General features: G+C 39.9%; 3 protein-coding genes across 5 annotated transcripts in view; 2 read left to right on the top strand and 1 right to left on the bottom strand.

Moving 5' to 3' along the window:
- Positions 1–3,567, top strand: LOC104438539 (SPX domain-containing protein 1). Its single transcript, XM_010051708.3, has 3 exons — positions 1–461; positions 2,157–2,283; positions 2,873–3,567. Exons 1-3 carry the CDS (start codon positions 168–170, stop codon positions 3,280–3,282), a joined length of 831 nt encoding a protein of 276 aa, XP_010050010.2. The 5' UTR covers positions 1–167; the 3' UTR covers positions 3,283–3,567.
- Positions 3,568–4,882: 1,315 nt separating this feature from the next.
- On the top strand, positions 4,883–7,522 carry LOC104438538 (heme oxygenase 1, chloroplastic). The gene is made up of 4 exons (XM_010051707.3): positions 4,883–5,320; positions 6,170–6,393; positions 7,036–7,143; positions 7,253–7,522. The coding sequence occupies exons 1-4, from the start codon at positions 5,095–5,097 to the stop codon at positions 7,349–7,351; spliced, it is 657 nt and encodes a 218-aa protein (XP_010050009.2). The 5' UTR covers positions 4,883–5,094; the 3' UTR covers positions 7,352–7,522.
- A 368-nt stretch (positions 7,523–7,890) lies between these two features.
- LOC104438536 (nuclear pore complex protein NUP205) overlaps positions 7,891–11,637 on the bottom strand; it is a 31,019-nt gene continuing 27,272 nt past the window's right edge. For 2 of the 3 annotated variants that reach the window (XM_010051701.3, XM_010051705.3), the window contains 8 exons: positions 10,522–10,665; positions 10,248–10,370; positions 10,072–10,167; positions 9,846–9,980; positions 9,540–9,640; positions 8,695–8,814; positions 8,433–8,565; positions 7,891–8,322 (listed from right to left, as the gene is read on the bottom strand). In XM_010051701.3, coding sequence (XP_010050003.2) covers positions 8,239–8,322; positions 8,433–8,565; positions 8,695–8,814; positions 9,540–9,640; positions 9,846–9,980; positions 10,072–10,167; positions 10,248–10,370; positions 10,522–10,665 — 936 coding nt within the window. In that variant the 3' untranslated portion in view covers positions 7,891–8,238. The remainder of the gene's footprint in view (positions 8,323–8,432; positions 8,566–8,694; positions 8,815–9,539; positions 9,641–9,845; positions 9,981–10,071; positions 10,168–10,247; positions 10,371–10,521; positions 10,666–11,637) is intronic. The other variant, XM_010051703.3, reaches the window with a different exon arrangement.

The raw sequence follows: 11,637 nt of genomic DNA, 5'->3' as shown, positions 1-11,637 counted from the left end.
TGACCAGAGGAAGAGAAAACAGAACCAGAACAGAGGATATTCGCCGCATTTCTTCCCGGACCGAATATTCACTCCGCCTCCTCCCTTAAATCCTGCCTCCGCCGCCGCTTCCCTCTCGCCTCCCCGCTCCGCCGCCGCCTCCCTCCTCGCCGGCGCCGGACGCTGCCATGAAGTTCGGCAAGAGCCTCAGCAACCAGATGGAGGTCACCCTGCCCGACTGGCGGGACAAGTTCCTGTCCTACAAGGAGCTCAAGCGGAGGCTGAAGTCGATCCACCCCAACCCCGGCGAGCGACCCGGAAAGCGCCCCAGGCGGGAGGACGGCGAGGAGGAGGCCGCCGCCGCCGACGCCGCGTTGGCGGAGGAGGTGGAGGTGGAGTTCGTGCGGCTGCTGGAGGACGAGCTGGAGAAGTTCAACGCATTCTTCGTCGAGAAGGAGGAGGAGTACATCATCAGGCTGAAGGTAACGCCGGTTCTCATCTCTTGCTCTGTTCTCGCGTCGGTTCTCGTCTTCGTTGTTTCTTGGGTCGGCAGTAGAACCGGGAGGGAGGGACTTGGTTTATGGTGGTAATGTGATGTCCATCTTAGGGACGTATTTGAGCAGTAACGCGCTTATCTATGGATCACTTTTTGCTTTAGAATGCATGTAATTTTCTATTCCTATATCGGTAGCTTTTCCGAAAGGTGCTCTTTTTCAAGCGCATCTTGATCAAGAACTTTTTCTCTTTCTAGTGATTTAAGCATGTGCTTGTGGTGCGAGACCATACGAGGTTCTGGTGCGAATTTGTCTACTGCTTCAAACACTGACGAGGGAAAACACGATGTGCGTGCCGAAATGTGTTTGCTGCACCCGGGATTTTGCAGTAGTAGGGGCGATTCCATGCTTTCTGCTCCGGGAACCAAGGGCCGGGGGTTAGAGTCTTGCCGTAGGAATAAGTGGGAGAGCCGTGGCAGTGGGTTGTTGCGCGAGTTCCCCTCCGGGTACCCAGCTAACTAAGGTCTTGCCCTGAGGTTATGAAAAAGATTGCCTTGCTGCAGCTTGGTCTCCAAGCTCCACAACAGCCCTGCCTGAGAGATTAATAGGGGATAGGCGTCGACGAAGTTGGCACACTTTCGTATGTCCTTTCACTGGCTTTAAAGATTACTGGGTTTCTCTTTTACCCCGTTCTACATATAGCAGAGAGTAAACGGGGTGATGTCCTTGTTTAGAATGGAAGAAGAAAGAGCATATTTTTGGTTCTTATAGTGTGGTTAGACTGTTCTAGTATTAAGCTGCCTAGAGTCAACAAAAGTTATCGGCCAAATTCATTTATGACATTTGAGAGCAACGAGAGTACATGTAGAATTATTATCCAAATTCATTTGATTGTTAATATCTGAACTACTGAAACTCATACTAGAGGACGGAAGTGACGAGAGTGCGATAACTTTGGGAAACGGTGCAACCATCTTGGATCACATAAAGTGGACAGACTCGAACGGTTATTAGTGACAGATCCAACCTGTTCCTATACTTTGATTGTGTGACTGTAAATTTACTAAGTAATATAAGCTAAACATGGTGATGATGGGACAAACACTGTTAGAACTTAGAAGGGCAGCAAAAAGCATCGTTGATTTCGAAATCTGACGTCCAAAGGGAATGAAAATCTCAATGGCTGGCAGTTCTAAGTAAATCAGAAATAGAAGCTAGTCTCACGCAGCTCTTGACTCTTGAAAAGGAATGTCAAATTATCAAGTAATGTTCTAGAGTGTATGGAATAAAATTAACACATTTTTGCTGAATTTTACTCTTTCTGGCCAAAAGTAGCTACGAAAGGTGTCACTTTCGAAGAGCAAATTCAACAGTAGTTGCAGGTTAGAAGGCCATGGAACCTAAAAGCGTAAGCCACCCTTAATGGTTCCTTTCCTGGAGCATTAGCTAACTGTTTTCTGCCGTGGGGTCCTCAAGCTCTGTTTGAATGTCGGAATTGAGATGTGTCTGGATATGATCTTCCATGTAATTGTAATGATTAATCTCCTAGTAAAAAATGGAAGTGGTGGGAAAAACTGATCCATGTTTTAGATAATGAATTTAAGGGAGAGGTGTGCTAAGAGATTACTGACGCATACTGGGAGAAAATAATTGACACTTGTGCCTTCTCTTTATCTGATGCAGGAATTACAAGATAGGGTCGCTAATTCAGAGAATATTAGCAGAGAGTTGATAAAAATTAGGAAGGAAATTGTAGACTTCCATGGGGAGATGGTTTTGTTAGAGAATTATAGTGCCCTCAACTATACAGGTACCATGCTCTCTCTGACCTGGGCCCTTTTGAGTTGATCATTTTTCATGGCATTCTTGTCAAGGTAGACTAATATCTACGTTCTGGTTCAACTTGTCCAGTTGTTATCTTGTGCACGATTCTGCTAGTATTTGGCCCACAAACCTTTTGGGTGGCTTTTTTGTCCCTATTCTTCTAAAAGAATATTTTCTCAGAAGCAAATGATCTTTTAAGATAACTCTAGGCAAACCTAGATTTCATTTGGTGGTATTGTAGCTTTGTCGGTAGATGGTTGTGCGTTATGAGATACTGCTTGCCGTCTGATGCTTGATAACAAAGTTTAGCTCTATGAATTGGTAAAATTTGCTAATTCACCAAATTGTGGTCAGTATAAAGGAATCATGTTACGGATTTTCATTTCTGTGTCTTTTGTGATGTTAAGTAGAAGGCCAGTAAGGCGAAGTGATCTACTCGTTTCTCAGAGGTTCTATATGACATAACACAGAGATGTTTCCATCAAGTAATTATAAGTAATTGGAACGTTGTTATAGGAATTTTGTCGTGTTTCATGATTTAGTGTGATATCAATATCTCATGTGGTTTTGAACAGGACTGGTGAAAATCCTGAAGAAGTATGACAAGAGAACAGGAGCTCTCATTCGCTTGCCCTTCATCCAAAAGGTCTTGCAACAGCCATTCTTCACCACTGATCTGCTTTACAAACTCGTGAAAGAGTGCGAGAGCATGCTCGATCACCTCTTCCCTAATAATGACACCCCAGATTCATTTGAGGTCACTCATGCGAATGAACGGTATGATCCGATGGCTTCCACCTCAACTGGGAATGGCAATTTGTTTAAGGTGAACAAGGAACTCATAGAAATCGAGCCAATGGAGAGCTTGTACATGAAGAGCATTGTGTCGGCATTAAGGGTTATGAAGGAAATCCGTAGGGGAAGCTCGACTGTGAGTGTGTTCTCTTTACCACCCCTGCAGATTCAGGGATTTGACGGAACATGACATAAATTCCCCATTCTGGAGCAAGCTGCCAAATAACAGGAACATTTGTTTGGCAAATGAATCGTGTAACACTTATATTTTTCCCTTTTTTTCCTTCCATGCATCATAGATGCATGATTTATAGACTGAGTTGTGTAAGAAGCTGCTGAAATATATGGGAAAGTTTTACATATGAGTAGGTTTGGGCATAGAAATCCTTTCGACTGTTGTGCCCCCTATCTTACTGAAAAGGAGGACATCGTGTAGTTTTCTTGTTGTGGAACTTATTTATCGTTGAAATTTGAATACCCTCTTTCAAATATCTCTTTGTGCAGAGGATAATGCTAAGGTCAACTTGTTCGTTCCTTGCAAGATGGATAGATCATCAACCACAAAAACCTGTCTTCAGCTTTTCTGAAGTTCATGTTAATGTAGTTTCAATGACGAGCATCTCCCGGGCATTGTATTTCAGGCATCACCATCTTAGTTTCACTTTAGTTGTATACATCTCAAGCTTTTTACTCCTCTGCGAAAGGCAAGCCTTAATCTTTATGTACCCGAAGAAAGGTCTTCAAAAGCGATCTCAAGTTAAAGTTCCTTCTCTTTTCTCCTCCAAATAGACACTCATAAAGAGGAACTCCATAAAAGCATGGCACGAGAAAATGCAGGATTGCTAGACGAGTGGGTTGGTGTCCCTGTGCCTTAGCCCTAAAGCGTTACCCTCTAGCTTCAATAATGAATCGATCAATTCTGGGGATTGATCAATCTCTTAAAACGCTCCATTTTGAGGTAATTATTGGCCATCGGTACCACAACAAACGCCCTGATGACAATATAGTGCGATTGTTAATACCATCTTTACTACTTTCAGAATATAAAATGAAACACAATTCACCGGCTTTATGACTTCTACTACTTTCAGATTTCTTTCAGTGCATACTCGAGGGTCAATGACTGACATTAACACGCCTTCCTGAAGCACGCCAAGTTAAACAAACGGCATGGTGACAAAATGAGGTGAGACAGAATCTTGAGGATTTTGGGTTTGTCTCTTAATTGGAAGTACTCATTCACCGAAATTCCATGTCTTTTACGTAGGAAATAAGTAATTTGCCTCGCGATTAGGATCGCAGCCATGGATTATGAAATAAAATGTTTGAAGGTTTGTCGATGCTTTGGTTAGTTCACTTCGCATACCATTCACACAAAGCATTCGATTGTAACGGTGCGTACACAACATGATAAAGATTTGGGGACATAACATCTCGCAGTTGATGTGATTTCTTTCTCTTTATAATTTACTCGCGGAGAGCGTGAGTTCGTGACTAGTTGTCTGTCCAAGAAACGGATGCAGCAAGACTTCTAATCTGGCAAGAGCGTATGCACCTGCACGCCTTTAGGGATTGAATCATCTTTTGGAAATCATCCGATTGTGATATTATTATTTGACACTGACCCTTGACCAGTGGAAGCATCTCTGAGGATATGGATTGCATAAATTAATGGAAGATTGCAGTTTAAATACCCTAATGAAGCAAGCTGTCCACGTCCCCATGAGCAGAACCGTTCATTTTACTCTTGCTTATTTCATGGAAATGGCTGATTCTTTCTGACCAGATAAAGACTTTCTTTGCTCATGTCTTTGCCGTCAAGGCAGTGCCAAACTTATCCGTGGGAAATCTCAAGCCATGACCAAATTTCATTTCTTAATCCTGTGTGCGGGCCATATTTTCAAGCATCAACAGCTTCCTCACACGCTACATATACCTGGGCGGATCCTAATTAATCAAGGCACCAAATATCACAAAGCAATTTTCCCTTCCACCTCAAAAGATGGCATTACAGGGGAAGGGATTTGTGGATGAGATGAGGATGGTGGCGATGAAGCTGCACACCAGAGAGCAGGCAAGAGAGGGAGAGAAGGAAGTGAAGGGGCCAGAGGAGAGGTCGGTCTCCAAGTGGAACCCAACCGTCGATGGGTATCTGAGGTTTCTTGTGGAGAGCAAGTCGGTGTATGATGCACTTGAGGGCATCGTTGACAAGCCTGATTTTCCTTACTGTGAGTTCGTCTTTCTGATTCTTGATCGCCATGCTTTCCTTTTTTTCCCCTTCTTTCTGGAGTTCAATTTGATTTTGCTTTTGTGGTCCAAGAAGACTTTTTCCTTTCACTATTTGATGAAAAAGTGGTGGTTTTTTTGTGGAGGCTGTCGAGTTTATGAGATTTTGATCCGGTCAAGTTCTTGATCGATTGTGTCGATTGGAAGCAGCATCGATCTAGATTGGCTAGCGGGGGTTATCGTCTCTGATTTGTATGGTTTTAGGCTGAATTTGTTGTTCTCTCTCTTACATTTAGTTGGGATGAAATGATCAGGAAGAAGGGATTAAAATAATAATGGGAGAAACAGAGAAATGACATGCAAGATAATTTGGACGATTGCAAGGGAAATGAGTTAAAAAAAAATGGATATCCTTCATATATCAACATAGAGATGTAATATGAGAAAGAAGAATATGATACACAAATCCTTCCGAATCCCTCCACAAAATGTTCATAAATTATAGTTTCACTATTTTCCTACCTGAACATATATGTAAAGTTAAAAAAAAGAAAAAAAGAAAAGAGAGAGAAACAAATTTGAGATGTTTATCAAATTTCACCATTCAATTTGATATTCGACTCATGATTCATAAATTTGATACTTTGCTTCATGATTTATATCTAGATTAGTTTATGCCCTATGGTGCTCCTCGAAAGTTAAAATATCAAGCATCTTTGATGAACACAATCAGATCTTATTCTTAGCTATAACCTTGATTGTTCTTGGTATATATATTAGGTCACATCCCTTCATTAGTTAGATGAATCTTTGGATTTAACTTTACTCTTACTCTTTTCATTTGATTTCAGATGCTGAACTGAGGAACACTGGCCTGGAAAGATCAGAGCGATTGGGGAAAGACCTTGAGTGGTTTAAAGGCCAAGGCTATGGAATCCCAGGGCCATCTGGTCCAGGTGTAAACTATGCATGTTATATTCAAGAACTGTCAGAGAAAGACTTTCCTGCCTTTCTCTGCCACTTCTACAATTTTTACTTTGCCCACACCGCCGGCGGCCGAATAATTGGCAAAAAGGTAACAAAGACATAATACTTGCGACATAATACTTGCGATTCGCGTTACTAAGTTTCTTTTTTCATTACTCTAGTCCGCACAAAATATATTATGATAAGCTTGCATGTGCTTGTATGCATCCACTGGTATATCCATTATCCGGTGTTGCTTGTGCTTGAATTGTTGCCCCATTAGATAAGTCCCATCCAATAATAAATTGACAAGGTGCATGATGTAATAGTGCAAACAAAGAATAGGTGGGCCATAATCAAAATGGACAATATTGTACTTGTGGCATGCCCAGGTGGTGCAACTCCAATGGTGTCAACGGCTAAGATGTCGACATGTTAACCATTGGGTTGGAATGTCGACCATCAGATATGTTTATGATTCTACATTGTCCACGTCTAAACCACAACCGAGCCCAATAAACTAAAAGATGAAAACTAACCCACTTATAAAATAAATACTTCTTTTACTTTCCATCTGTTTTTAATTTTTTTCCTGTCACATTACTTTGTTTTCTTTCTTGTTCAAAATATCCAAAAGTTGCATAACTTGTCTCAAGGAACTGTGAGTGGCATAAGCAATCACAAACAAGTAGGAGTAGGGACATGCACAAGATTAAATTAAAAATCTCCCTCTCTAACTCTGATGCTTCAGGTTGCTGGGAAGATACTCAACAACAAGGACTTAGAGTTCTACAAGTGGGACGGAGAACTCAAGCAGATGTTGCAGAATCTGAGGGACAAAATCAATAAAATTACTCTGGTGCTGCTCTTGCCTCTCCCTCTTATTGCTTTTTCCATTTCCTGTTGTGGATGTCGAGCTGTTTTTTCTTCCTGCAGTGACTAAAACATGTTCTTTTGGTGTCATCTAGGGCTGGACGATGGAGGAGAAGAATCATTGTTTGGAGGAAACAGAAAGATCTTTCAAGTACTCAGGAGACATCCTTCGTTTGATACTGTCACCGGTGTAAATAAGGGCACGTGGATGCACGGGTTAAACGTCCGATGTAGTTTCTTCATTTCATCGGTTCCGTTTGTGTTCATGATGTAAAGGAAAATAATTATTTACTGTAAAACACCGTGTAAATATCTTTACGACAATTTACACAAGACTTCGTCAAGACAGCCCTTCCTTTCTCTTAGACTTCGTCATAATTCATCATCGCTGCCCATAATAAAGATCGATGGTTGCCTCTTTTCACTAGTAAATTTCCATATCTAAGGCATAACTAGAATGCCTTTCTGATTGAACGTTTTCCTTATACCTTGGTAAGAATAAGTAATAGCTAATTATTAAAGTTGATAAATCAGTATACACCGATGCTCAATTTTAGCATTTAAATGCACAACCTTACAAACCAGTGGTCTTGTATTGAGACAGTTTACATCCAGATTATGACATATAAAGCATTAGAGTTTCTGCACAAAAAGATGAGCGAGCAGAAGACGGTGAAATTGGCACTGAAGAGGAGTTTGGATTCAAACTGAGTTCAAGGATATCGCAAACGGATGTAACAACAGTGTATCCTATGGATTTCCATTCTGAAAGATTATAAAGTTCCAGAAAGAATATATCATCAGTCATTCACGTTGAAGATTCTACTCAGGTTACAACAAGAAATGCCCTACCAGTGAAAATTGCAGCACCAGCCGCCCGAGACTTTGATGTGATACAGAATTGGCTGAGCCAAAAAAGATCGCTGCCATTTTATAATGTTTGCAGTCGTGTCATTTCAACTAACATAAGCTAATTAAGACACATTAAGAAGTAATTAAACTACACTAGCTTTGCAATATTTACAAAGATCATTGCCATGACCTAGGAGCTCTGCAACCATCAGATCTCTTCGAGCAAACTTCACGACGATAACTTTTCAATCATCATTTCCTTGAGGGAACTCACCAGTCTGTGGAACACCTTAAGATTGCTACCGATTTTCTCCTATAAAAAGAAACAGACTCGTCAAAAAGATGATCCCATAGCAGCAACAGGCATAGGCCTGCCAATATGCTGGGCTTCGAAAAATAGGATGAAGAAATGACATGCAATACCTCATTTAGCAACTCAAGCCGTTCCAAGATGGGAATCAATTCTTCGCACAATGGAGATACATCCTGTGCCGAATTGGACTTGGAACCATATGTAATTGCTCCACTAGTTCCCGTTGCATCAGATGAAAGTGAACTGCCAAGAAAGTGGGATGTTCATATGCAAGTGCAAGGAAGAGAGAGAGAGAGAGAGAGGAGGAAGGAGGGAGGGGGGGGGGGGTAGGTAAGGAAAAAGAGAAAAAGTGGGGGAGGGCAATATCTGTACCTATCTTGAAAATGGATGAGGAGGACATTAAGAACCTGCTCCGCCAGCGGAAGCAACAAAGTGCTAAGCTGATCTTTATTGCCAGCAATGCGGCACATTTCTACCATAGCAATATACCTCCTGAAAGAGAGCGAAAACATCATGAAATTTATCAGAATATCTGATACCAAAAAAAAACACAATAGATGACTTCAAATTCTTATACCACAGATTAACAATGCATACAAGGATTGAACAAATTATGTGAGACGGCAGACACATGAATCATAAACAAAGAAGTTGCTCAGGTAAACATTAACACAGTAGAGGGAATCATTATTCCATTCCAAGAATGGTGGATGCCCATACAATTCTAATTATCACTAAAAATGACCTTCCATTCATCCTCCATCATTTTCTTTTAAAGATATTTCTGATAATTTTAAAATTACTCTCAAGTCAACCTATTCCTTGTCACTATATGTGATGTAAGGATAACAAGAAGGGCACAGGACAGCAAATTTGAAACAACTCTGGTACATAGTAGATTTCTGGGAAGGCCTCATAGCATATCTACATGATGATCATTCATCCCCTCCTAGAATCATTAAAATTGATTCTCCGTTCTTAAAATTCACTATGTTAATTAAACTTTCATGTTTCAATTCCTTGCATTGGCTTGCATTGGTTTGCTTGTTCAATCCTTCAAAATCTGCAACAAGCATAACTTGTCTCAGACAATAACAGTTATTTGTCCTTGCCATAGTTTCCAAAATATCACACTACATGACAAGATCCTTTGGATATAGGAAAATCCATGCTATGAAGTTCCAGATTGTAAACACTTTCATTTACATGGTAGATACCTTTTCTGCAGGTTGTCATATGCTGAAAGCGTATCTCTTTGAAGACACATGTTGATGATTTCATCCACCTCCTGTCTTGACAGTTCATTTATGTTTTGAATCTGCACTTGCAACACACATAGATAATAAGAACAAAGACAACAACCTAACCGACCACCACTATAACAGACAGCAACAATTGTTTCAATAGAAATATTTACAGTGTAACTGTAACCTAACCACTTGTAAGAACACAACACACGCTTGAGAGAGAGAGAGAGAGAGAGAGAGAGAGCTGCATTATTCATGTCTTTTGCCTGAGTTCACCTTAATTAAAAGCAAAGACTTCTCCTCAGCTGCTCTCTCAAGTGCACTCGTCACAGAATTAAGAAGAGAAGCAAGTAATGTTAATGTAGGTTGTAGTGACGCAGCAGCAGTATGGTAATCACCACCATCAGAAACCTGCAACGAGATATTCTGGTCAATAAAAGTTATATCTACCTGACAGAATCTACAAACATATCTTCAGTGATAAAGATCTCCACATATATACCTGCAGTCGTAGCATCTTTTTAGTGACGAGAAAATACAGATAAGACATCAGGCTAAAGGATAGCCGAAATGAGCTCAGCTCCGACTTCTTTTGACTCTGTCCATGCCAAAAAGAATTAACCAGCTAAGTCGTATTAATAAGATATTTCATCATATTCAGAAGTACAATAAGATTACCTCAAGAGCACCTACTTGTTGAGCAAAACTAGGAACGCCAGATTCAAGAGAAAAGAGATCACGCATCATGGCAAAAAGTGCTTGGACAAAACCGTGCACATCAATCTCTTCGTAAGGCCAAACCTATGTAAAAATAAAGAACAATTCTTAAAGATAATTACAGGCTGGTCAATGCAACAGCTAACCAGAATTAGCGAAAATCCATATATGATTCAATGAAGCTAGATGAATGCATTAAGCTATCAACTGCACAATACATAAAAAAGGTCATTACCTTACTTAGGATACCAACTACAAGATTTATCTGCTCAATTGTCAGTTCATCACCAGCAGAAATATCTTGCCGAAGAACTTGATCAAAGAGTAGTTGATGTCCTCTAACAAAATCTATAATCTCACGAACAATTTTATTCTTCACCTGTTACAGAAATAAAAGCAAAATGTTGACAAACAAAAAGAATGTGATTGCACATGACAAATTCATCAGGGGCATTGTGGCATCATGCCCAGCTTCACATAGCTATGTAGGTATTCAGGAAGAACGAGCTCTCGTCATCAATTTACATACAACTTAAAAAGCATCATCAATAAAACAGGAACTGTATGTAGACTCAATTGTTGGTTCCCTACAATATGGGGGTGGTCAGTCAGGAAAATCACAAATGACGTGCTAAAATTTTTTTAGGCTCCATTTGTTTCACAGAAAAACAATGAATTGGAAAAGATTTTCCTTATTGTGATCATTTGTATCTCTTAGGAAAATAGGAAACAGAAAATATTCTCATCATCAACAAAAATGTATAGGCATGAATTGTTGTCAATAATGAAAATACTTCTCATTGACTCAATTTTGCAAGAGATAACAATGATTAAAGTTAGGAAAATATTTTCCAGATTGTTGTTTTTCCATTAAACAAACAGAGCCAGAGTAGTCACTAGTCATAAGCATTTTATTTTTGGTCATTTGATCCTGTATGTGCATTAAAAATCTAATCAAGGTCCAGAATCATCACATCTGATGTAGTCCACCACCGCATGAAAATTTCGAGCATGACATTTCGGTCATATGTTCGATATTAAAAGTGATGTTTAAGTTTTACATCGCTTTGTGTTCCACTTGATGAAAGTGACATAATGAAATTTTTACAAAAGTTGGTAATTTGAAAACAATCAAATATGTCAGTGAGCTATTCAAATAAGCATCGGTAAAGTAGTGCTAGTTGGTAATTTAATTGAATCAGATAGGAACTCACTCAAATTAATGTTATTAATTATAGGAAGTAAATTTTGAAAAATGGGTTACATGTGTAAATAGACCTTTGGTAAACTATGCAGATAAAAACTTGATCAGTTATTACAAATTTTAGTAATTTGGAAAAAATCAAACGAA

The sequence above is a fragment of the Eucalyptus grandis genome, chromosome 3 (assembly GCF_016545825.1).
Source record: "Eucalyptus grandis isolate ANBG69807.140 chromosome 3, ASM1654582v1, whole genome shotgun sequence".
Classification (NCBI taxonomy): Eukaryota; Viridiplantae; Streptophyta; class Magnoliopsida; order Myrtales; family Myrtaceae; genus Eucalyptus; species Eucalyptus grandis.
This window is presented reverse-complemented; position numbering and strand designations above follow the sequence as displayed.

What these genes read in the sequence shown, in the direction of transcription:
- LOC104438539 (XM_010051708.3), top strand. Translation starts at nt 168, where the DNA reads ATGAAGTTCGGCAAGAGCCTCAGCAACCAGATGGAGGTCACCCTGCCC. An exon ending in AGTACATCATCAGGCTGAAG is followed by an intron (nt 462 to 2,156) that starts GTAACGCCGGTT and finishes TATCTGATGCAG; the next exon opens with GAATTACAAGATAGGGTCGC. An exon ending in TAGTGCCCTCAACTATACAG is followed by an intron (nt 2,284 to 2,872) that starts GTACCATGCTCT and finishes GGTTTTGAACAG; the next exon opens with GACTGGTGAAAATCCTGAAG.
- LOC104438538 (XM_010051707.3), top strand. Translation starts at nt 5,095, where the DNA reads ATGGCATTACAGGGGAAGGGATTTGTGGATGAGATGAGGATGGTGGCG. An exon ending in CAAGCCTGATTTTCCTTACT is followed by an intron (nt 5,321 to 6,169) that starts GTGAGTTCGTCT and finishes ATTTGATTTCAG; the next exon opens with ATGCTGAACTGAGGAACACT. An exon ending in AAATCAATAAAATTACTCTG is followed by an intron (nt 7,144 to 7,252) that starts GTGCTGCTCTTG and finishes GGTGTCATCTAG; the next exon opens with GGCTGGACGATGGAGGAGAA.